We start from the raw sequence: 26,074 nt of genomic DNA, 5'->3' as shown, positions 1-26,074 counted from the left end.
AGGTATTGTTTTTACTAAAATATGCTAGTTGTAGGCATTTAAGATATATATCCATATACAATTATAAGTATACATAAATATATGTGTAAAATCTTTGTTTATAGTAATTATAATTATTGTACATGCATTATTCTCTATTTGCTGTGGTTTTTATTTCTGTAGGACTGATGATCCCATGAAAAATAAATTGTGATTACCATTCACTTATTTTCTGCTTTGTGGGTCATCAAATCTTTCTTTCATCTTTTTTCCAAACGTTTAATATTAGGCACTTTTAGAAGTCAAGAAATTGAAAAGTGAAACATCTGAAGTGGTCAGAAAAAAAATACTTAAATGAGGGTATACTAGATTTGGATATTATGTATAATTTTTTTGGTAAAGATATAATTTGATATGATTTTAATGTTTTCTTCACTAGTAGTATAGGCCTTGGATGTTTGATTTGTAAGGTTTTACCTTCAAGGATTTCCCAGTAAACTTGCACTACTATCTAGTTTTTGTGTTTACAAATTTTATATTCGTATAAACCTGAAGACTTTTTTCCCAGTGAATGGATGTGTTAATGGCTTGTATATTGTGATATAGTATGAATACCCAGATTTGTTAACAGTACCATGTCCAGTTTCATAAGTATGGTAGAGTAGATTGATAAAGATGTGGAGATGAATATGCAAAGACATTATTTGGTTTTATAAGAAAATAATGGTGTTGGCCTATGATTGTTCTAATTCTCTTTTCATGAGATTATTCAAAGCATTTAGGGGAATGGAAAAGATTTGGCTGTTGGTGCCAAAAATGTGTTTTTTCAGCCTTGTCCTTTATAAAGAATCTTACAAACATCTGGTAGAAATCACATAGTGTGTTTTAATATTGACAAGGTAGAATTGCTTTTAAAAAACACATTAATGATTTGCTCCTATAAAGATTTTTTTTTTTTCTGGTGACTTATTAATCTTTAAAGTTTCTTCTTCGCATTTGAAAAAAATCTCACTTTTTCTAATAATTGGAAAGTTATCTGTAAATTACTTTAAATATTAATAGCAATTTAATTAAGTGTCTTACCTAGCCATTGACTTAAATGAAGTTCTCATTCTGGTGGTTGCCTGTCATTTCCGTGACTGTTGGCTTACCTAGTCCCTGGTGTTCATACTACACCAAGAGCCCAGTTCGTATGGTGACCATTACATTTTTATCCCTGAATGTTTAGATTTTACCCATTTAAATGTTGTCAGTTCAAGGATAAAACGTCATGGTTTTAAGGCAACATGCCTTATTTTTGTTGAGTAATTCTGTATGCAGTATTTAAATTAAACTATAATGAGTGTAAAATACGCCATATTTCATAAACCTTCAGACACCTGTAGTTTGCAAATCTGTACCATAATAGTTTCAGAGCTTAATATTGAAAGGAAATATTTAGGGAAAAAATTTTTGGAGCTTCCCTTATTAAGCTCTCCCACTGTGACTAGAGGGAGAACTATAATGATATAAAATAGAGTAACATTTTTCATTACTTATTTCTTGTAGGAATCTCCAACTGCCTCAAAACCCTGCTTTCCTGAAAATGAGTCTTCTCCCTCTTCACCAAAGCACCAAGATACAGTTAGTATGATAGCCTATAGTATAATATAGTCCAGTTATTTCAATCAGTTTCAATAAGTTAATTTTCTCTAAATGTAATGTTTAAATATTTCTTGGGCTTCTATTAACTTTCATTGGTTTTCCAGATAATAATAACAATTAAGATAGGTTTAAATTAAGAATTTAATCAGTTTTAGAGACTTAAAAGCCCCTTTTTATGCAAAATAAAGTATCTCTGTGATTAATTTATATACCATATTTGTAAGTGACATTCATATTTGGTTTTTAAAAATAAACATAAAATCCCTGGAAAATGCTATCATATTATACTTTAATCTTTTTTCCTCAGGCCCGCAGTCCAAAGGTAAGCAGTTTCCCTCCTTCCTAATGACCATGGCACCACTTTTGTTCTGTACTTTAAAATACAGTACCCAGTCCATGCCAGGTGAATATTAGAGATCTGTAGCTCAGCTCTAAGTTTGCCCTAAACTGAAAATCTCCAGTTGACTTCTCTTCAGAAACCTGGTTTAACTTGGGTGAAACTTTACTTGATTGGTGTCTTTGTAGTCCCTCGCATCTTTCCTATAGTTGGCTGATTCTGCTATACCCCCTCAGTGGCTTTCCTTTTCTTTCAGAATGAAGGCCAGAATTTTTAAAGAGGACTATAAGACTGAGCATGCGCTGGCTCTCGACTGCCTCTCCAGCCTCACCTCGTACTTCTTGTGTCCTCTTCTTGCCTCCCTGCTTGTTTTCCTCCAGCCACACTGTATCTCTTTCCTCAAAAGAGCCTACTTTTCAGCTCAAGGTCCTGGCACATGTCATTCCTCTGCCCACTGAACCATTTCTCTCCCACGTCTTTGCCTGTTAACTTCTGTTCGTTCGTTAGAGTTCGGTGCAGACTTTGCTTCCCCAGAGAATTTTATTCGAATCTTCTAGATTTGGTCAGTTTTCTCTGTAACGCTCTTCATAGCATATAATTATATGTTACTTGATTATATGAAATAGAATAACACTTTTCATTTTTTATTTCTTGTGGAAACCTCAAACCCTCTATTTGTGTCAGTCTTCCCTACTAGACAAAGAAAAGCTTCATTAGAGCAGGAATAATCTCCATAACTACTGTGTACCATATGTTAGCTGTTCAGTAAATATTGAATGAATAAATGAAACTTTTAAAGGTTTTTAAAAGACAAACTTCTATTGTTACTTCCTCATTTTATAAAACTGTAATAGAGTTATTTATGAGATACTTCTGATTTTTTTAGAGGCAAAGGTTTTCACAGAAGTCATTTTATTTTTCTCTCTGTCCTTTCCCTAACATAATCAGATCTTTTATGGTTCATATCACATGTTTTACACATTTCCTTCTGACATTGCTCAGGTGGTTCCCCCTGTCTACAATTGTCCTTGGCTTTTCTACACTTAAACTCAGAAAAAAATTTTTTTTAAAGATTTCTTTAATATTTGACACAGAGTATAAGCAGGAGGGAGCAGTAGGGAGAGGGAGACGAAGAGGGAGAAGTAGGATCCCCATTAAGCAGAGAGCCTAATGCAGGGCCCTATCCCAGGACCCTGGGATGAGGACCTGAGCTAAAGGCAGACATTTAACTGACTGAGGCACCAACTACCCCAAAGTTAGAAAAGTTTTTAAGACTGATTCTTTAAGAGGCCTTGCCAGACTAACCTTAGCATAATAATGATCTCTTCTTCTTTTCCTGAATTTCTTTCTTTTTTTCTTTTTTAAGCTTTTATTTGTTTATTTAACAGAGAGATCACAAGTAGACAGAGAGGCAGGCAGAGGGGGCGGGGGAAGCAGGCTCCCCGCCGAGCAGAGAGCCTGATGCGGAGCTGGATCCCAGGACCCTGAGATCATGACCTGAGCCGAAGGCAGAGGCTTAACCCACTGAGCCATGCAGGCACCCCCTTTTCCTGTGTTTCTAAGTCACTTATCAGATAGTGTAAATGTTACCTCAGGGACTCCTCTTCTCCCTCCTAAGGCTTTAAACTCCTACTAAAGGATAGATAGTGACTCTTTTTCTCTTTTTTGTCTTTTGCATTATTTAACACTGTTTTGGGTACAAAGACATTAAACATAAAAGTGAACATGTTTTTAGTGGTGCTGTCAACAATTGTATCAGTCTAAGGTGGTGTTACTGCAATATTCTATCAGTGCATCTAGAAAAAAGAAGAAACCCTCTCCAGCGTATTTTAAATACAGGTAATACGTAATTGCTAAAAGAAAACTTTTATAACTTATTTACATTTCAGTAAAAAGGAATCTCTAGGTTCGCCTAGAAACATGAATTTGCAGATGTTCCACATGGAGTTAAAAAGACAATTTGCAATTTATTTCCCAAACCATTTACCCCTTTTCTCAAATTTGACAGTAACTAGACCATCCTGGATTCACGATACCCCCTGCTGGCCACCACAGGGAACTGCCTAACCAGTATCTTTGATTCTTTTGTCTTAGAGTGAAAAGATGAAACAGCTTTTGTTCATTCTACCTGAGTCCATTCTTTTTTTCACATAAATATACAACTCTGCTTTCCCACTGCAGAGGGCACCTCTTCCCTGCTGTCTTGCCCCTCCATGTTGAGGCTTTTTCCCTCCTTGACTTTTCCCTCTCTTGGCCCTCTTCTCCCTCTTCTCAACTTGTACTGTGTTTCCCGAGTCTCACCTGTTTTTCTCACTCTTACCCAGTTAATACAAGGAGATATCTTTTCCCTCTTTGTGCGTTAAGATCCTAAGCCTTCATGGTAAGAAAAAGGAAGCTACAAATTTAGGAATAAAAATAGTGTAATCCGGGGGCACCTGGGTGGCTCAATGGGTTAAAGCCTCTACCTTCGGCTCAGGTCATGATCTCAGGGTCCTGGGATCCAGCCCCGCATCGGGCTCTCTGCTCAGTGGGGAGCCTGCTTCCTCCTGCCTCTCTGCCTGCTTGTGGTCTCTCTGTCAAATAAATAAATAAAATCTTTAAAAAAAAAAAAAAAAAGGTCCAAAAAGGCTGTCATTAAAAAAAAATAGTGTAATCCGTGTTAACTATCTGATGCCATCTTAAAATCTCTGCGAATTGCCCATCTGCCTCTTCAGTCTTTTCTGTTTTGTTTTTATGAAAATCTTTATTGAAATGTAATTCATATACTGTATGATTTACCCACGTAAGTGTACAGTTAAATGGTTGTGGGTATATTCAGATACGTGCAGCCATCATCACAGTCAATTTCAGAATACTTTCATCGCCTCAGGAAGAAGCCACATTCTGTTTGGTATCACCTAACCTCCATGTCTCACCAAACCCTGAACAACCGGGAATCTACTTTCTGTCTCACTAGATTTGCCTGTTCTAGACATTTCATGAGAATAGAATCCTATAATATGTGGTCTTTTTTGACAGACTTTGTTCATTTAGCATGATGTTTTCATGTAATCTCTTCTAATCAAGCCAGATTTAAAATTTCGTCCCTTAACATACATTTTAAACATGTTCATTTTTTTGGTTTCATTTGCAGTTTTCAGATGCATTATTGTTATTTTTCATGGCCCCTTCAAATCCTTTTTTGAAATACCCAGCATATACTTTTTAAAAAGCTCATTGTTCTATTTATGTACAGTATGAGCATACTGTGGGTTAAATAGGATTTTGTGGACTGATCTAAGAACCTGGTCTCCGTTTGTTCCAGTGTGTCTGTGACAGATGTGCATCTTATTTTATCTTTTTAAAGTTTTTAAGTTCCAGTTAACATACAGTGTAATATTAGTTTCAGGTGTGCAGTATAGTGATTCCACACTTCCATACATCACTGGTGCTCATTACAAGTGCCCTCCTTCATCCCCATCACCTGTTTCACCCATCTCCCCACCTATCTCTCTTCTGCTAACCATCAGTTCTCTACAGTTGAGTCTGTTTCTTTGTTTGCCTTTCTCTTTTCCCCTTTGTTTTATTTTGTTAAACTTCACATGAGTGAAATCATATGGTATTTGTCTTCCTCTGACTTATTTTGCTTAGCATCATACTCTCTAGCTCCATCTGTGTCCTTGGAAATGGCAAGATTTCATTCTTTTTTTATGGCTGAGTAATACTCGTGATAAATGTGCATTTTGAAGCTTCTAGTCATTGAATACCGAATAAAATTTTAGAATATATAATTTGGAAACTTGAGTTTTTGACCCTGTATTCCCCAATTATGGTATTAAAATGCATTGGAGAGAAAAAAACGCATCGGAGAAAAGAATGTTTTAACACTTCCTTTAGCAAAAGTGTGGACATATTTGCTAATTTTTTTTCATTGAATAGTACCATTATAAGGCTTCTTTAAAAATGTGATTTAAACATCTAATTTTTTAAAAGACTAGTTCTTTAAAGTATATTATTTTTAATTATTTTTTTTAGAGAGGAGAGAGAGAGAGAAAGAAGAGGTGGGTAGAGAGAGAGGGAAAGGGAGACAGAATCTTAAGCAGGCTCCACGCTCAGCACAGAGCCTGACACAGGGCTGAATCTCATGACTCTGAGATCATGGTCTGAACCTAATTCAGGAGCCACATGCTTCACTGACTGAGCCACCTAGGTGCCCCTAAAATATATGTTTTTTATTGGGGTGAAATCCTTATAATGGAAAATTAGCTTTAACCATTTTAAAGTATACATTCAAGTGACATACAGTATATTTACAAGGTGTGCGGCGATCACTTCTACCTGGCTTCAGGACATTTTCATTACCTGAGAGGGCAACCGATATCCATTAAGCATTCACCCCACATTTCCCTATCACCTTTTCTTCTCCCCTGGCAGCCACTAGTTTGTCTTCTCTCCCTGCCAACTTACCTGTTCTTGAAGTTTTCTGGAAGTTTCTTCACCTGGTGGTTCTTCAGATGATATCACCGTGCGAAGTTTCTTACTCTTTATTAAAAAAAAAAATATTGATTGCATGATTAACTGAAGATAAGAATTTCGATTGCATTGATGTTGGTATATAATAATTGTTAGCCAAATTGGGAAAATTCCTGTTTTACTAAATGTATGCAACATTGATTAGAAATTCTGGAATCTGCAGGGGCGCCTGGGTGGCTCAGTTGGTTAAGCAGCCGACTCTTGATCTCAGCTCAGGTCTTGATCTCTCAGGGTCATGAGTCCAAGCCTCACATTGAAAAAAAAAAATTCTAGAACCTGCAAAGTTATTATGAGCCTGTAGAAGTTTTCTCAGATTACTTAATAGAACTAACATCTTACTGTTTTCTTACCCTGTTAGGATAGGGTAATCTAAGTACAGTCATTTTGATTAAAATTTGACCATATTTTGCTAGTCCTTATTAAAACGTTTCTGCTAATTTTCAGTATGAAGTTTCCTTTGGAGTAGCAAATGTATTTAGACTAAGAAATATTCATGTGTAAATACGGGCATTTTTTGTAAGATTTAACAAGATATTTGGAGTTTTTTTAGTAAGCAACACAAAAACATTGGTTGATTTTGAATCATATTAAGTAGTGAAAGTACACCAAATAGTATGTTCAAAATCTGTCTGAATTTTTCCCCAAATCTCTCACCTGTATAGCCAAACCTCTATTATTCATCTGCCTATTCAGCACTTTTTATATCAAATTCAGAAACTTCAGTGTTTAAAAGTTAAAGCTTTATTTTCTCCATCACTGAGTAGCACTCTTTTGTATTCCTTTCTTGGAATAGCACTGCTAATAGGTTGGTTAATTACTTTAACAGCTATGTATCGTGTTGAACATCAACTACATGATGTAGATACTGGTCATACATCGATGAACACAGCAGATGTGGTCCCAGTGTATAGCCCTATGAAATAGAAAATAAAAGATACCTAATTGTACTTTGCATTAAGAACGATGAAGGAACCAAATTGGGGGCAGTGGTAAATAATGGGAGGGGTAGAGGAGCTCCCACTTAAGAGTGGTCTGGGAAAACTTCTCTAAAAAAGTCTCATTAAAACTGAGATACCACCATCTGTCTAGTTGTTCAAGCTTGGGAGTTTTCCTCAGAGCTTCCCTCTTATCCTCCTACCCAGTCCCAGTTAATTCTGTCTTCTAGATCTCTCAAATTTGGCTCCTCATCACTTGCTTTTGGGTACTGCCCTAGCTCAGGCCTTCACCATCTCCTGTGGTAATTACTAGAATGTATTCTGGTTGGTTCCCAGTCTTTCCACTCTTTCTTAGTTCATTCTTTATACTGCCTCATTTGCTACTTCACCTCACCCGTTACTTTGAGGGAACTTAAAGACCCTCAGATATGATTGGCTCACTTTCACTTCTGTACCTTTGTACTTTGTTGTTTTCATCTCCTACTGTCATCATCTAGCTAACCCCCATTCCTTAGCTCAGGAGTCTCCAGGAAGCCACCTTCTTCACTCCCTCTGTCTCTTGGGTGAAGTTAGATACACCTTTCTCATAACACTTACCATGTTGTATGCTAAGTATTTTTGTGTTTGTACATTTTGAATGTGGCAAATTTTGTCCTTATTTTATGTTCCAATTAGAGTGCTTAGTACTTAGAGCAGTAGTACTGGGGTCTTGATCCCTGTGAGAATTTCATGAGCGTTCTGGACCCTTGAACAATGTGTATACTATCCACGCACAATTTTGTACCAGTTTCAGTCCATCCATTGACTCAGGTAAGAATCCCTGATTTAGAATGTCTCTCTCATCCTTAAGCTTATCTGTCACTACTGCTATCCCTTCCATTTTTCTTCTATATTCCCTTCATGCCTCAGTTCTTTTGTCCTGTTCAATTCTAGCTTCGGCATTTTCTGTAGACTTGATTCCCACTCTTCTGCTCTTTTAATTTCCATGCTCCTTAGCTCACATAAGCACATACATTGAGAAAATAGCTGAGGTATGGATTAAATAAAAATAAATTCTGAATTGGGGATATTTTTTTCTATGTGCTGTGTGTATGTGTGTTTGTGTGTTTCAGTTGAAGTAAAATTGCTCTTTCATGTACACACAGTACTTACTGATATTGGTGATTGCTGTAGATACCGACTCATTTTGATTACATTCAGTTGCATGTCAGAAGCTAAAGCAGTGAGAAAGTGTTTCCTTTCTTCTACCTGGAGGAATTTTAAGATGACCGTTAACCTCAGCAAAGTGCCTCATGTGGGGTTTGATGATAAAGCTGTGTCACTGTGTTTGATATCAGCAAACTAGTGTATCTGGTTTATGCAGAGCCCCATTGTACATCTGATAATACATTTAATGAAGCATTATTGAATTTTTAATGCCACCCTAAGGCCAGTTCTATGCATAATAACATTTACTTTTGAGTAACTTATTAATGTAGTTATTGCATTTGTTCTATCTAGTTATTTCTACATTTGACAAAGCAGGTTAGCATCGTAAAGAATTTCGAGACTGTATTGCTGTAAAATAACAGCAAAGTAGGTAATTGCTTTTTATGGTATTTGTCATTATGGTATTATATTACTTTCTTTGAGCAGGAAGTCATAAATCATTTTTCTACTGCTGATTAGTGGTATTCATGTGGAAATTTGAGTTGATAGCAGAGTACCTTATGGCTGTCAGGACTTGAGAAGAGGAAAGATCTAATTGTAAAATTACTGAAAATAACTATATAGAAGTATTAGGAAATTGTATTCCTAATATACTTTAGAACTAATCATATTACCTAGTGACTAATCTTTTTTTCCAAGCTAATTTTTAGAGTACCAGATCATTTTGATTCCATCATATATAAGAATTTGGACCTCATTATCTATATGAATGATTTATAAACGGTATTACTCTGTTCCATAGGGTCAAGAAAAATACGGATTATTAAATGTAACAAAAATTACTGAAAATGGGAAAAAGGTTCGGTAAGTACGAAAACCATTAACGTTCTGGCATGTTTTATTTGATTGAAATAAATAAAAGCTATGAGTATGTTATATATTATGAGTATGTTATATTCTAGTAGAAATGATTGCAAGTTTCATAAAAAGTCAAATAATTTTCAAATTTCAAATTTTCTAAAATGTATGTAGTATTGTCATAAAACATATGAAAGTCTTTGTCTTGACATATTTTTTAAGGTAATATTAAATGCAGGGGGGATAAAGTAGAGGATTCTGAGCAAGCATTAGCTTTATTTGAAAAAATTTTTTCAGGGGTGCTTGTGTGGCTCAGTCGGTTGGGTGTCTACCTCTGGCTCAGGTTGTGATCCCAGTGTCCTGGGGTTGAACCCCACATCAGGCTGTTTGCTCAGTGGGGTTCTTTGCTTTTCCCTCTCTCTCTGCCCCTCCCCGTGCTTATCGTCATACTCTGTCTCTCAAATAAATGAAATATTTAAAATAAAAAATAAATAATTTGTTTCAGTAAGCATTAAGTGTACACTTAATAAAATATACAAAATATTTAGCCAAAAATCAGTCACCCAACCATGATTTCCATTATCCAGAGGTAACTAGTTAAGTGAATGAGATGTAGTGTTTTCCTTGAGATAGGCGATATATATATTTCTAGATGCATGGTTAATTTTTTTATATATATATTTTAAAGATTTTATTTATTTGAGAGAAAGAGTGCGAGCGTGCACATTGGAGGGAAGAGTAGATGGGGAGGGAGAGAGAATCTTGAGTGGATTCTTAGCTGAGTGCCAGTCCCAACACAGGGCTAGCTCTCACAGCCTTGAGGTCGTGACCTGAGCCGAAAGCAAGGATCCAGTGCTCAAATAGCTGAGCCAAGCAGGCACCCCTGCATAGATTAATTTTTTAAACATAGTCTTTGAACAGTTTTATTTTGGAGATGGTTCTATTTTGTTGCATGTGGAGCCGCCACATTGTTTCTAACTGCTCCGTGGTTATATACCGTGTAGCTGCGTCCTAGTTATTTAGCCATATGGTAGGTAAATATGCCTGTCTGTTGCTAGACATTTAGAATGTTTACATTCTTTTGCTGTTGCAAACAGTATTATACTTAGATCTTACATAGTTCATTTGCAAGTATATAAATATCCCTGTTGAATAGATTTTACAAAAGTGGAATTGCTAAGCTATATGCAGCAGTCATTTTGATAGTGTTCTAAATTATGCTCTAAGGCACTGAATCAGTTCATACTTTCAGAAGCAGTGGATTTCTCCACACCTTTGCCAGTTCAATATGTTGTCTGCTTTTGTTACCTTTGCTAATAGAGATTAGAGAATGATATTTTTAATTTGTATTACTTTGCAGTGTGGTAGAGTATCCCAAGACATTTGTGTGTCTTTTTTTGTTGGTGAATTGTCAGTTCATCCCTTTTATCTGTTTGTCTGTTGTGTTGTTGGCTTTTTTGGTTAACGTGTGGTACCTCATGATGAATTAAGGAAATTAACTCTGTGGGTTGCCTGGGTGGCTCAGTGAGTTAAGCCTCTGCCTTCTGCTCAGGCTCCTGGGATCGAGCCCCATATCAGGGTCTCTCCTCAGCAGGAAGCCTGCTTCCCCCTCTCTCGCTGCCTGCTTTTCTGCCTACGTGTGATCTCTGTCAAATAAATAAATAAAATCTTAAAAAAAAAAAAAAAAAGGAAATTGTAAGCAAGTTGCATTTTCCCCAGTTTTTAAGAACTGCCAAAATGCTATGATTTTATAGTCAACAGAGATCAGCCTGTTGTGTAAAGAAGAGTTTGAAATTTACATATAGTTTTTAAGATTTTCTTTAACTGAACTGTCTTTGTCACATTTTAGTACTTGGAAATTTTTTCTTTTAAGTGCTCTGGAATACCTTTACAAATACTGCAGTTATTTGTTCCTTAAATTGTTCTATGGTTGAAGTCATTTGTGAATGGAGTGTGTTTTTCCTTCTCTTTTCCTTTTGGGCATTTGTAGTGCAGATAGTTCTTTGGCCACTTTCTCTGTTTTCATTGTTGTCGTTTTTCCTGTGGTAATTAGTCCTTTAGATTTTCTACTTCATTTGGAAAACTTTCGGTGATTTATGTTTTCCTAAGAATATCATCCATTTCATCATCTTTAAATTTATTTATGTAGAGTTGAGCAAACCAGTTTTTTAGTTTCCTATTAGTGGTTCTTAAACATTTTGATCTGAGGACCCCATTAAAAAACTCTTAAAAATTATTGATTAATTTTTGCAGAATGCGAAGAACTTTTTTAAAAATTTTTTTTAAAAAATAATTTTTATTTTTCTATAAACATATAATGTATTATTAGCCCTAGGGATACAGGTCTGTGAATCGCCAGGTTTACAGCACTCACCATAGCACATACCCTCCCCACTGTCCATAACCCCATCACCCTCTCCGTAACCCCGCACCCCCAGCAACCCTCCGTTTGTTTTGTGAGATTAAGAGTCTCTTATGGTTTGTCTCCCTCCCGATCCCATCTTGTTTCATTTGGATTATTGCAAAGAACTTTTTTTTTTTAAAGATTTTATTTACTTTTATTGGACAGAGAGAGAGATACCACAAGTAGGCAGAGAGGCAGGCAGAGAGCAAGGGGGAAGCAGGCTCCCCACTGAGCAGAGAGCCCGAAGCAGGGCTTGATCCCAGGACCCTGATATCATGACCTGGGCCGAAGGCACAGGCTTAACCCACTGAGCCTCCCAGGAGCCCCTTGCAAAGAACTTTTGTGTGTATAGTTTATAGCTGTAGATTTGAGAAGATAAAACTGAGAAATTTCAAGTTTTTTAATTCTTAAAACTGATAACCCATTATATGTTAACGCAAGTAAAATTTTTATGAAGAAAAACCCCTGTATTTCCAATACAGAAATTTTCCATGAGAGGTGTGGCATTGTTTCACATTTTTGCTAATCTTTAATATTTAGCTTAATGGAAAACAGCTGGAGCCTCATCTCTGCTGGCAGTCAGTTTCTGTGACACATTATTTTGGCTGAAGTGTATATGAAGAGAATCCCCCCTTTCATATATAAAGTTGGAAAAGGGAGGAGTGTTTTAATACTCTTCTTAGATAAGTGCATATATTTTTCTGTTACACTAAAATGCCACAAGTTAAGACTGAGAAAAACCGTTATTGAACTTTTCATACTTAGTTACCTCAAAATCCGTTGGTCTGGGGCGCCTGGGTGGCTGAGTCAGTTAAATGTCTGCTTTTGGCACCTGGAATCCCAGGATTGAGCCCCACATTGGGCTCCCTGCTCAGCAGAGAGTCTGCTTCTCCCTCTGCCCCACACCTGCTCTTGTGCTTTCGTGCTCTCTCTCTCAAATAAATACATAAAATCTTAAAAAAAAAAAAAAATCCATTGGTCTGTGGTGCATTTTACTATCTCTACCTGTACATAATTTTGTAGCATCTTGGAGATCATTTGGAAAACACTGGTTCACTAAGTTTGTTGATTTTTCAAATGTTGACATATTTTACAATATCGAAGAATCACAAATCAGTAACATCATCAGAAGAGTCATTAGATATTGGAAAATTGTCAACCTCACAGTGGCAGATATGCCAAGTTTTCCAAAATTCTGTTTTCCCTTTGAAAGCTTCAATTTTTTGTCAACAAATACTATCATTTAAATGACAGACTCACTTCATTTATTTTTGAGATAATGTCTACCTGCCAGATACACAAGTCTGAATAACCATAGTGTGGCCGTCAGTCATTTTTATTTTTTTCCAGGAAAAAATGTGACTAATTCTGCTTGCAACTCAGGTACACAAGAACTTCAGTCTTTGAGGCAGCTGTTGTTAATTCAGTATTCAAATATCCAGTATTTTTAGATACATTGACTAGTTCTACAGTTTTCTTAATTTTGAAAATTAAATTCAAAAAGTTCATTTAAAGTGGAAATATACTTATTTTAGCATTTTTCAGAGGAGGGAGTTAGTAGATGTTCTGTATAGAAATAGAAGATTGAGTATAAAATAAACTTACAAATAAAAATAAATCCCTTCTAAATATCTTAAGATCCACACGAAACAAAATAATAAGAGGAAGATGTAACAAAATGATAACACAAGGCCCAAGCATTTATCAATGTCAATAAATGTAAATGGACTCTCTTCCTCTGTTGAAAGATAAAGATGTTCAGATTGAAGCACAAAAGAAAACCCACCTAAATATTATATATATTAAAAAAAAGACATCAGAAAAATGATTCAGTGGCACCTGGGTGGCTCAGTTGTTAATTATCTGCCTGCGGCTCAGGTCATGATCTCAGGGTCCTGGGATCCAGCCCCACATCAGGCTCCCTGCTCAGTGGGAAGCCTGCTTCTCCCTCTCCCACTCCCCCTCTTTGTGTTCCCTCTCTTGCTGTGTCTCTCTCTGTCCAATAAATAAAATCTTAAAAGATTCAGGGAAGTTAAAAAAAAGAAACCAGGCATGTCAAAACCACGAATAAATCTATAGTAAAGATCTATTCATTAAGAATAGCCATTCACCAAATAAGTAGCATTAACAACCAAAAGCAAAACCAACAGGAAGTAAAAGGAAAAATACTCAATAGTAGTGAACTTTATTTCACTTTTAATGCATGAAGTTCAAGTATACATAAAAAATAACAAAGTAGGTCTAATTGATAGTTACTGAATTCTACATTCTGAAAGTGGAGAGCTCCTTTTGAGTGCCCATAGAGTTTTCATAAAACTGTCAGTATGTTTGGCAGTAAGGTATGCATATATATATTTGACATTCATTTTAGCCTTCCAACAATTGAATTCCCTTATAAAGTAAATATTGATTGTTTCTACAATGTGAATTGAAGGAGAAGAAATGGGGCCTTCCTTTTTATACATTTTTATATTTAGAGTTTTGATTTTTTTTTTTATAACTTAGACAATTAAACCCTCAGCTTAGTAACCTCATCATCAGTGAGTATGTAATTTATTATACCTAGTATCTCCCATTTACATAGTATAACCTTATCAGGGGAAGGGTGATAACCAAGAAATATAAAAATAAATATAAATAAAAATCAATTTGTGTATGTTGTTATAAACAAATATATAAACATATATAAATATAAAACGTAAAACAAAAAATACAAAATTAGAAAAGAAACGTCATCTTAGTGACCTCTGATCAATGAGTATGTATGTAATTTATTATACCTACAATCTACTTAGGTGCCTAGTATCTCCCACTTACCTGGTATAGCCTTATTAGGGGAAGGGAGATATCCAAGAAATATAAAATAATCTCTATCTATAAAGAATTAGGTGAGGTGGACACATTTGCCTGATTTGTAATCATGAATAATTCTTGCCAAATACAGAGTTCAATTCATGTTCCTTCAAAGTAGTTTGGTACCTTTAATGACAAGTGTGCTGGATTACCACGTGAACATAATTAGGTCTATAGTTATTTTGATAAGGTGTCTCTATTACCTTCATTTGTTTGGGGGCCTTTATGGTCCGTTTGGGACCATAAAATGAATGTAATTTCATTAGCAGTATATCGTCAATAAAAACAATTAGAATGTCAATAATGAATGTAAATTGTAGGCAACATTGATAACTAGATTGTAATATTTTAAATTTGGTTGGAAAAACTGAATAGCAAAGCTCTAGTTGGTTCTCTTTATAATTACAGAAAGAACTGGTTGTCTTCTTGGGCCGTGTTGCAAGGTTCATCTTTACTCTTTACCAAAACGCAAGGAAGCAGCACAAGTTGGGTAAGTATTTCTTCTCTCTGAAGGCTTTACACGTTTAAACTGCGTGGATGGTATCGTACCTGAATTTCACAAAGTATTTCAGAGTCCTAGCTAGCTACAACTGGTATGCAAATAAAAGTAAATGAAGTTTTTTAAAAGATGCACTTCGACTTGAAACAAAAGAGGAAGGCTAGTTGGAAGTTTGATTAGTTGTATTATTAAAATCAACGAAGTCTATTTTATCCATTGAACTGAAAGATGGGGTTACTACTTGGACATTAGAGAACAAAATAGATCTCTTGAATAAGCTCCAGGGTATTACAGGTTTCCCCTGCTGTCCGAAAGCAGGGTGCTCTTCTGAAACCTTTGTGAAGCAAAGAAGCAGTTATCATTAATCTATATGGGAAAATTTTTGAGCATTCCCAGACCCCCCCCCAAAAAAAAAACTCTTTTAGGCTTTTCTGATACCTTAGGATATATCTTGCTAACCGATGCACCAAAGGAGTTTAAAACACAGATACTCACACAGTTAAAACTGTGGTGCTAACATGCTGAGTGTGGTTTCCTGAAAAGGAGCTTGGTGGACCACTTTCACTGTTCAGGGTATGTGCTGGCTCCATAATTGCTCGCAGCACAGCAAATGCTGAACACTGTTTTCACTTTTCACCTTTTTTAATGAAAATGAAAATACTCATCAGATTTGTTTTGGCTAGCAAAAACAATAATGTCAGTGTTTTGTAGAAGCAAAGTGGTGTGATGCGAACTTTCGAAAAGCAGGGGATACCTATAAAGCTTTCTTGTGCTTGTGACTTGGCTAATTCAGCTATTTAGTTAGAAAATAAGCAAAGAAATATGTCAAGCCCCACCTTGAATTGTGATCTGATCTTTGGAGACCCGTCGGTGATTCCAGTGTCTGTATTTGTAGATAATGTCAGCCCGCTTTTAGAAGAGTAAGTAAATGTCCCATTACTCATGGGATTTTGAAGGTTTTTGTGTATCTGAATGTTTACTATTATTACTCTTTGGTTAATTTGTAAAACAAATATTAAAAACTATAATTTGTGACATGTAACAGCTAACACTTTTTGAATGCTTCATGTATCAGGTACTGTTCTAAGGGCAGAAGATTAGGTATATATTACCCTCTTAAGTCTATATAGCTACTGTTTATCATCCCCTGTTCCCCTTTTGTAGTTGAGAGAATGAGGTATAAAACAGTTAAGGAGCTTGCTGAATTTTGTATAGCTAGTACTAAGTGGCAGATCTAGGTAGTATTTTGTCTCCAGAGTCCATGCTCTGGATATTTAAAAAAAATTTTTGATAATTGAGTTTGAAAGGTCAGTGCTTAAGTAAAATTTAAAGTGAAATCAATCTAATGTCTTTAACTTGCTTTATATCCTACCTTAACCAATATTTTCTTACATTTACTGAGTTGCTTTAAAATTAACAGGACCTACGGATCTTACATTTGATGAAAAAATCTATTTATAAAATTCAAGCAAATTCTACTCATCTGCATTTATAATGCAACCATTTAACATTCTTCTGAACCAGGAAGGCCACAGAGCATGTTAGTCCACAAATACTTTGATGTGGCAGCCCCCAAATTCTCTGGGTTGGGCACTAAAATGAACATTCTGGAATGATTCTTCTGTTTTACTTTACCTTTGATTTGCTTCATTGTTAAGCCAGTACAGTGGAACTGACCTGTAATATGCTTTCCATATTTAAAGATTGAAATTTTGGTTTCACTTATCTTAAAGTAAATTGATAATTATATGTTTCTCCTTTTTTCCCCTTGAGGTAAAACATATGGTACTTTCATTTGTGTTAATGCATTCCTACAGGGTTATGTAATTATTTCTTCCTACTTATGGCTCAACTTCTGTTTGGAATTGAGTGCAGGAAATGAATGAAAGAAGAAGAATGGAGAACAGTTAGAGATTAATAAATTTAAAAAAGTACCTAAAGAAAGTTGGATAATGGGCATTGATATGATAATTTCTGATACTTAAAGATTGGAGGTTGTGGTATGTACAGATAAAGTAGAGCATTATGGTAAGAGGCATCATTTAGGTAGGCAGGTTTGTATGCTTTTAAAAGAAAATGGAAACTTCTTTTTAAATGTGAAGATGTTGATTGTTAGTAGAGGCTGGTTGCATTTTGTTTAAGGTTTTCACTCTTGAGGGTTTTACATAATTGAGAACTCACAATTAAATCTGATCCTGACAAAGGGTGTGTGGTATGTCTGTTCATCAGCCAGAGTTGTGTCACTTTGTTGCCATGTGGCAGTAGGGAAGCAGAGTTTAAAATTCACTGAGTTAGCCAATTTGGAAATTGTAGAATTCTTAATGCATTTTTAATTTTGGAGATTCATACAGTATTTGAATTTTTGCCTTTAAATGAAATTTTATTAATATATTGTGAATCATACAATATATTATTTCAGATTAGTATAAATAAAATATAGTCATACTGTGTTTATAGTCTCAATAAAAACTGAACAAATGTGAGAGGTGAAAAAATGTTTGGTTATTGCAGTCAATTCTTAATTTTTGTTTTATGACATATTTAAAGATCAGACTTTCTTGCTTTTTCTTTCCATATGTAACATTATGAAGGGAATGAAAACTAATTTAAATGGTCTAAGTAAAAGCAAGTAAGATTATTCAAATAAAATGTATATGAATGTATCTAATGTATTTTGGCATTATACAACATTCATAAATATTAAAAATTGATGAAATATGTGAGAGACTTCTTAATTAACTCTGTAATTACGATTATTAAAAAGGATTTTGGAAGAAGATCATAGTTTTGTTTCTTTGCTCAGTCACCAAGTATATTTATTGTAGGTAAAATGTATCCTGTTTGTATAGTGAAATCACACCTGAGGATGAGATTCTAAAGGCTGGTATCAAAGCCAAAAAACCCAGAAATCACCTGTAAGTGAAAATTGTCCTTGAGTATCTCTTAGGAAGGTGTTAGTTAGAAGTTGATCTGTAGCAGAGCCATTTTTTACCTTTGAGGTTGGAAGAGATTGCTTTTCCTCCAGTTGAGTTTGGTTTCTGTTGTTGTTGTTATTATCATCATTATTATTAGTTTGAGTTTGGTATATGTTAAGGGGACATGTTGCAGAAGTTTGGTTCTTTAAAAATTATTTTTCATATGTAGTACAAAACCTACACCTTGGTCCACTTGAAAAAAGAGCGGGTTCAAATCTTTTGCTCACTCCAGAGCATATATTCATATATTCATTGAAGACTGAGCAAAAGCATCCACACTATTTGAAGTTGTTTTTGTTTTTAAATAATTCATGCTTTGTATTTTAGGTTTGGTTCCATGGGTAGTTAACATTAGGTAAACAAAATGTACATATGCAGTGTGCAACTCGAGCACGTAAGATACATTTTACATAGATGCTGTATCATCCCATGAGCCGGTCTTTCTCCTTTAGGCTGGTTACATTCCAGTGGTTTTCTATGTAATATTATCTACTAGATTGTGGTATTAATAGCATAAATTATACTTGCTTTTTTTCTTACTTCATTTCACCAGTTTGTTTAACAGACGTAAAAGCCTGTTTTGTTCTAGGCATTGTGTTAAGTTTGGAAGTTTAGAAGTAAGTAACATGGTCTCTGTCTTCATGACTTATACACTGGAATGGGGAAGACCGACAAGTGCATGGTGACAATAGGACACGACATATATTGTGCTCCCTTTCAGGTATCATTCATCATATACCTTGAGTATTACAAAAATCACCTCACAAATATCACTAGTTATTCAAGTTTACTAATACGTACTTCAAAATTTCTAAAATTTGTCTCCTTTTTGGGTCAGATAATTCTTTCTTCTGGGGGCTCTCCTATAAATGGTATGGTATTTAGCGGGAGATAGAAGCATTCCCACCTCCAGTTGTGACAACTACAAATGTCACCAGACATTGTCAGATGGCCTCTAGAGGACAAAATTGCCCGTGGTTGAGAACCACTGTCCTAGAGGAAGGGGAAGGCAAATTGGATGGTAGGGCCACTCCCCAGAGAGAACTTAGAAAGGGATACCAGAGGACATTGCCTGGCAGGTCACAAGGAGGAAGCTCAGGGTTTTCTGAGTAGTGGGCTGAGCAAGGTGGCAGTGGGCCCGATATGATTCTCCCTATTAACCCTCATGTCTTCTGTTGTGATTATAGGCTAAGGCAAGTCTGTTTAATGTAATTTCTAAAAAACATTCACCTTAAAAATCAAATATGAATTTATGTACTAAGAGTCAGAAGATATTTTGAGATATAAATGCGAGGGCCTTTATAAAAATATTTGGAAGTTAAGCTTTGTGTTGTGTCTGCTTGTAGAATTGTATTTGTGTCCCATTTGGTTCCATATGCTTTTCTCTTGTGTGTCATTTTGCCATTGTGCATTATTATGACATCATTTTCTTCCCTTTTTCCATCAAGTCATTCTGCCAACAGGGCTCAGTCTCTGAGCTCTTGCTTTCACTGCTTTCTTCTTGGAAAAATTCTGTCAGTCGACGGCCTGCATATGTAAAATCTGCTCCTGTTTCAGCTGTCACTGTATGTGTTCTTGTTGCATGCCCCTTGCCACAATAATTCCATTTTTTTTTGCCTTGAATACGTTGGAGGGTGTATGATAGAGTGGGACTAAAGTTTGAAAAAGGATGAATAACAAACACAAAATTTTGCCAACCTTATTGAATGCATTTTTCATCAGCATTCCATGCCCTATCATTGTACTTATATTTGGTTGCTCCGTCATACTTGGTTAGTTGTTCGTATCTTAGCTTATAGCTAACCATTGTCAGAGCATGTGATGGCAAGTTCAGTTCCGTTAAATGTGCACATTTGAGGTTTATAACTTTTGAGATATGTCATTTTTACTCAAAAACTTACCTTTGCCCATTGTAGCTTTATGGTTAATTAAATGTCTTTTGAATGACAAAAGTACTTAAAAAGGCCAAGACTTTGTAGAATAGTTAAAATTTTTGTGATTGTTATTATGATTCCACTAATGAAAATTTAATATAATATCCTAAACTTTGTTTTGATTTCACTAATAAATTCAGTATAATATCCTAAATGTTGTTTTGTTACAACAAATACATTATTTAAGACCACGTTGCTAGCCGAAAAGATGAAGTAAGAGGGAACAGAGGAAGTCGAACCATTTATTAAATGCGAAGCTACTGAGTCGTTATTGACATTATAAATAGTGCATAAGATTTCACCAGGTTGATGGGTAAGATCCATTTTCAATGACAAACACAATTTTACTTGAAAATACTTTAAGAAATGAAATTTCCTAAAATAAATCTTTGACATTAAGGTTACAATTCATTAACCCTTTAAGATCTTAAAACCTCTAAACCGTTCAGTAAAAAGGAATGCTATTTTCTATTCTTAGTGAAGAGACTAAACAAAAATTTAACTTAACGATGGCAAGATACAGAGTAAGTCTATATTTAACATAATTTTCTGCTACTTGCTAATCTTTTCCTTATCTGGTTAACAAAATGTAATAGCTTGCTAAGTGCTTTTTCTTTTCAAACCGCCCATGTCCGCTCCCTTCCTATTCTTTTCACAGTTCCTTATTAAATTGGTGAGGCTTTATTAGCATCTGGCTTTAGTTATAATTTCTAAGAAAGGCTGAATAAAAGAATATGGATCTTAGAGTTTTCTGTTTTTACAAGTTACTGTTGTTGACAACATAAATAGTCGATAAGGAAATAACTCTTGAAAGCACAGAATCAGGTTTAGAGAATGTTTATTAGGTGGAAAAGCACTTGATATCTGCAGATATCCAGATTTTTTGTTTTGTGGCATAATCCATAAATATGGCAAATCCAGATATCATTTATACATATGTAAGAATATTGCCTTGCCTTTTTGAACACATCATTTTACTTATTTTATTAGGTATATGACTATTTCATATAGTCATATATAGTCTAGGATCAATTCTAAGAAGTAAAATTGCTAAAACCAAACAATACCTGTGTTTGTAAATTTGCAAATACAGTATTACCCATTTTCCCTCTCTAGGCTTTATTACAGCCTGTGAAGGCCCCATACTGTATGAAAAAACATAGATTTTTTTATTATTATTATGTTCAATTAGCCAGTATATAGTACATCATTGAAAACAGAGTTTTTCATCTAACTTCTGGAATTTTTTTTTCTATACTGATGGGTGAAAAAAGATTTGTGTGGCTTTATTTTATGTTTTTCTTATTAAGATGGAAGTTGAGCCATTTTATTTCCGTTTCTATGAACAGTATATTCATGTCTTACAGACATTTCAATTTTAAAGTAGGAATTGTTATTTTATAATAAAGACAAATTTGGGGTAATCACCTATTTGGTTTATTGTTAATAATTGGTCTTAAATCTTTTTGATATGCACATGTACATGAACATCACAAAGGTTTTTCCTTTTTTCTAAAATGAAGTTTGGAAGTAATCAGTCCAAGCCAGAGTTCACAGTGGACCTAAAGGGGGCGACAGTGGAGATGGCTTCGAAGGATAAATCCAGCAAAAAGAATGTATTTGAGGTAATACGTTTGTTTTCTAAGTATGACTCACATTCTTAACCATACTAATTGGATGTTCTTCTTTTTGAATTCTTTTGAGTTGTATTTCAATGTGACTGATTAAAGGAAAGGTGGTCATTAAGCCAGTTTGGTATCATAATTTAAGAAGAAGCTAGCATGAAGAGTTTGGCTTCATTTGCTTAAGTCATTGGATCTCAGACTATTAGATGAAGAGCCTTTGTTCCATAATCTCGCCTTTCCCTACCGACAATAACAAGGGTATGGTTTCGTTTGGATCTTCTGGGTGGCTCAGTCACTTAAGTGTCTGACCTCATCTTAGGTCATGATCCCAGAGTCCTGGGATTGAGCCCCACATCAGGCTCCTTACTCAGTGGGGAGTCTGCCTCTCGCTCTCTCTGTTCCCCCTTAGTGTGCTCTCTCTCTCTCTCTCTGACAAGTAGATAAAATCTTAAAATGGTGGGGGGGGGTTTCCTTTACCGCCAAATCTAATATTGGAAAATAAATTGAGCCCTTTCCATTTTGTCATTAACACCCCCCCCCCACCGTAGGGGCACCTGGGTGGCTCAGTCTGTTAAGGGGCTATCTTTGGCTCAGGTAATGATTTCGGGGTCCTGTGATCAAGCCCTGTGTCTGGCTGCCTGCTCAGCAGGGAGTGGGCTCTTCCCTCTGCTCTCCCCTCTGCTTGTGCTCCCTCGTGCCCTCTCTGTTGTCTGTCTCAAATAAATAAAAATAAATAAATAAATAATACAGTCCCCCTCCTTCTCCCTGTAATACAGGATTCTGTATCAGTTGTTTATTGCAGCATATCAGACTACCTCAGGGTTTAGTAGCTTAGGAAAAGAGCCGTTCTGTTGTTCCGCTTGGCTTGTGCTGAGCTGAGTGATTCTGATCTCAACGTGGGACCATTCATGAGGCTTCAGTCATTTCGTGGCTCACCCGGATCTGGATGGTCTAGTTCACGTGTCTGATATCGGTGCCAGCAGTTTGCTAGGCCTCCTTCTTTATAAGATCTCTCCCTCAAGGATTCTGCTTCAGGCTTCTTCACAAGGCAGTGCCAGGCTTCCAAGAGGATGAGAGTGGAAGCTACGACACTTCCCGAGGCTTAGATTTAGAAAGTCACACATCATTGTATTCCGTTGGCTAAAGCAGTCAGAAGGTCAGCTGAGTATTCAGGTCTGTGGGGAAATAGAGCCCTCCTGTTGATGGGGGCGCAGTAAAGGCATGCTGCGGAAGGGTGTGTATATGGAGATGGGAGGAATTACTCAGACTGTCTTTGCAAACAGTCTTCCAGAACCCAGCCTTCCTTTATAACCTCACGTGTCCATCCTTTCCCGTCTTGTTCATGAGTTGCTGGTTCCCAAGTGAAACCTAGGTTTTCCTGCTGTGTTTTTTATTCTTCATTAGTACTGACCCATGGCAGTCTCTGCTTGTCAAGTGTTACCTATCTTCCAAGACCCATCAGAAATGCTACGACAACACCGGTGCTGCCTTTTTATTTATGCTTTTAAAATAGCATTTAATTTAGTGTACTTTATATTACCATCATCTGTAAATTACTTGTCCCACTAGATGATTTTTTTTTTTTTAAGCAGAGAGACTGTATTTTTCTTTATCTTTAAGGAAGAACCTCTAACCAAGATTATCTTATGTGCAGTGAATATTTAGTATTGGTTGACTGGCTTGACTCACTCTCTTAAAAGAAGTACAAGAAAGGAAGTCAGTGTTTCCTGAATTAGCCTTGCAGTTTCAATACATGATTTCAGAGTGAAAACAAATCCATGGTCAAATAAATGTAGGTAGTGGTATAGATGTTTTTCTTTCCTTAAAAAATCAGAGCACCCTGGAATATCAAAGCCCTGAGACATTTTGAAGAAGAGAATCGTGTTTAGCTTTCTTTAATCTAGTATTTCCCAAATAAATATCATATAACTGTTTTTTTCCTTTTTTTTTTCTTTTTTTTTTTTTGGTGGAATACCTTTTTTAAACATTACTTTAGAAACTATGTTTGAGGCATATGTCTGAGAATGTTGTTTGGGAAACATTGCCATATGTTCCACAAGGAAGAAAAATAAACAGTTACCAGCCAGAAAATAGGAGGAATGCTTTCTCTTAATACCTCAGAATTTTTCCTCAATCCAATGTAAGAAACTTTGAACCAAAGAAATTATACATAAATTAGTTTCTGCCCTCATATAGAATAATACATGAGTATTATGTACAACGCTACATGAGTTAGCTCATGATTTGACACAATTTAGTACTTTCTGCCCAAAAGTGATGTAACATTTATTGTCTGGGCCTTCTCTTTGTATTAGGCTGTTATATTTATTTGCCTATTAAGTAGGAAATAATGAAAGTTTTAACACTATCATATATTTTTTCTATATTTAATTTTAACTAGAGAGAGAAAAACACTCAGATTTACATAAAAATATCACAGATTTTATTTCTTTACAAATGAATTTTGTTTCAGTTCTAATGGAAAATGCACAGCTTTGTTACTTGAACTAATTTTTTAATGATACAGGATGCTAGATTTCAGCAGTTTTATGGCATTTATGTGTTGGAATTTGGGACCCTTAAATTATTAGATTTTCACTGAGAATTTTTTGTGAGGAAAACTTCATGTTTTATAAAATAATTCCTCTGGGATTATTTTATATTAAAAGGTATTCCATTGCTGCGCATTAATCTTTCATCTCAATATAATATGGCATCTAGTCTTCTGCCGGTGGTTTTGTGGACTTTGGCTTGAATATATTCGTTTATTTAGGGGCTCCTGGCTGGCTCAGTCAGTGGAACATACAACTCTTGATCTCGGGATTGTGAGTTCAAACTCCACGCTGGGTGTAGAGATTACTTAAAAATAAAATCTTAAAAATACATAAATTTCATTTATTTGGTTGAAAGCACTGACCATCCTCTTTTTTTTTTTCTCTTTCTCTCTAAAGCTGAAGACCCGTCAAGGAACAGAACTGCTAATTCAGTCTGACAATGACACTGTTATTAACGATTGGTTTAAAGTTCTTAGTAGTACTATCAGTAATCAGGTATGTGTTTGAGTTATGTAAATTTTTTTTCCTTCAGAGCTGTTTTTCTTTTCTGCATTCTAATTGGTTATTGCATATCTGGTTTCAGTTTGTATGTGATAAACACTTCTTTTATATGTATTTTGACAAGAGGTGGGAAAGGCAATGGTGGTTTAGCAATTCCTAGGGGCTGGTGAATGATTTAATATTCTCAGTTATATAATACTTGCTAGTAGTGGATTTTAAATAATTTTCCCATGAGGCATTGGTCTAAAAAGAAGTAATTCAAGAAGAGGGACAAACCATTCCTAGTACATAGTATTTATTCAATGACTAATGAGTTGGGAACAGTACTATTTGGTGGAGACAGGTCCTAGGTAAAGGTAGGAAATGAATGAAGCTGTAGTTTCTTCATGAGCACATTTTCTTTCCTTGTGACAGCTCTTTAGCTACCTCTGGAGGTGTTCTAGTTCTGTCCTGTCCCCCAGCCAGGGGAGGTGTTCAGTACCCTCATGTTCCTGGTAAATTAACCTCTTACATGTGTGTGTATAATGTGTATATATATGTATATGTAGTAGATACAGAATATGTTATATAATATATGTAGTGTATATGTATAACAACCAAAAAGAACCTCTAACTTATATTCTGCTATTCTGCTGTTAGTAAGAGCAGGAAGAAACAGATAAGGGCTATACTTTTTGAGACTATTTTCTTGTCCCTCACTATAGGGGGACATGACTCCTAAGGATCTTATGTCAGTGACAAAAAGGAAAATGAATACTTACAGGAGCGTGTTATGATTTTAAACTAAATAGATTGAAGAAAAGTTGGGAATCACAGGCTTTACTGGAGAGTGAGAGGTCTTTCAGAGACTATAGGTGAAATCTTAGGATGAGGTTTGTGATCTTACTGAAGTATTCTACCTCTGTGGGTTTCGTGTTTTCACTTACAAAATAGAAACGTTGGGTTTGATTTTTTCCCAAGTATCCTTTTAAACTCCAAAATTCTTATGGTGTACTCAGTTCAGAACAACCAGATTTGGAATCTTGAGTGTCAACTCTTCCTCCTTTTTTAACTCTTCTAGCCCATTATTTACCCATCTATGTAAATATTCTTCTTTTGCAGTTTGTAATATTGTGTATTTCTGAATCTTGTCTCTTCCTTTCCATTTATTCCTGAAACCATCATCAGGACTTTATATGTTAGACAAGAGTCACTTCCTAAATGGTTTTTCTTATTTCATCCCCCACCAGTCTATTCCTAATAGCATTGCTATATGAAACTTCCTTATGTTAACTTTATAATCCTCTCCTGCTCAGCAAAGCTTCTGTGACTCTC

At 35.5% G+C, this 26,074-nt stretch overlaps 1 protein-coding gene across 5 annotated transcripts in view; it reads left to right on the top strand.

Moving 5' to 3' along the window:
• Window positions 1-26,074, top strand: part of ARHGAP12 (Rho GTPase activating protein 12) — a 108,343-nt gene that overhangs the window by 71,142 nt on the left and 11,127 nt on the right. For 4 of the 5 annotated variants that reach the window (XM_032837898.1, XM_032837897.1, XM_032837896.1 and 1 more), the window contains 5 exons: window positions 1,528-1,602; window positions 9,359-9,420; window positions 15,080-15,161; window positions 21,603-21,704; window positions 24,656-24,754. In XM_032837898.1, coding sequence (XP_032693789.1) covers window positions 1,528-1,602; window positions 9,359-9,420; window positions 15,080-15,161; window positions 21,603-21,704; window positions 24,656-24,754 — 420 coding nt within the window. The remainder of the gene's footprint in view (window positions 1-1,527; window positions 1,603-9,358; window positions 9,421-15,079; window positions 15,162-21,602; window positions 21,705-24,655; window positions 24,755-26,074) is intronic. The other variant, XM_032837895.1, reaches the window with a different exon arrangement.

Source organism: Lontra canadensis, unplaced genomic scaffold (assembly GCF_010015895.1).
Source record: "Lontra canadensis isolate GAN:19392208 unplaced genomic scaffold, GSC_riverotter_1.0 scaffold100, whole genome shotgun sequence".
Lineage (NCBI taxonomy): Eukaryota > Metazoa > Chordata > Mammalia > Carnivora > Mustelidae > Lontra > Lontra canadensis.
Note: the sequence above shows the minus strand (reverse complement) of the source record. Positions and strands in the feature narration are given on the sequence as shown.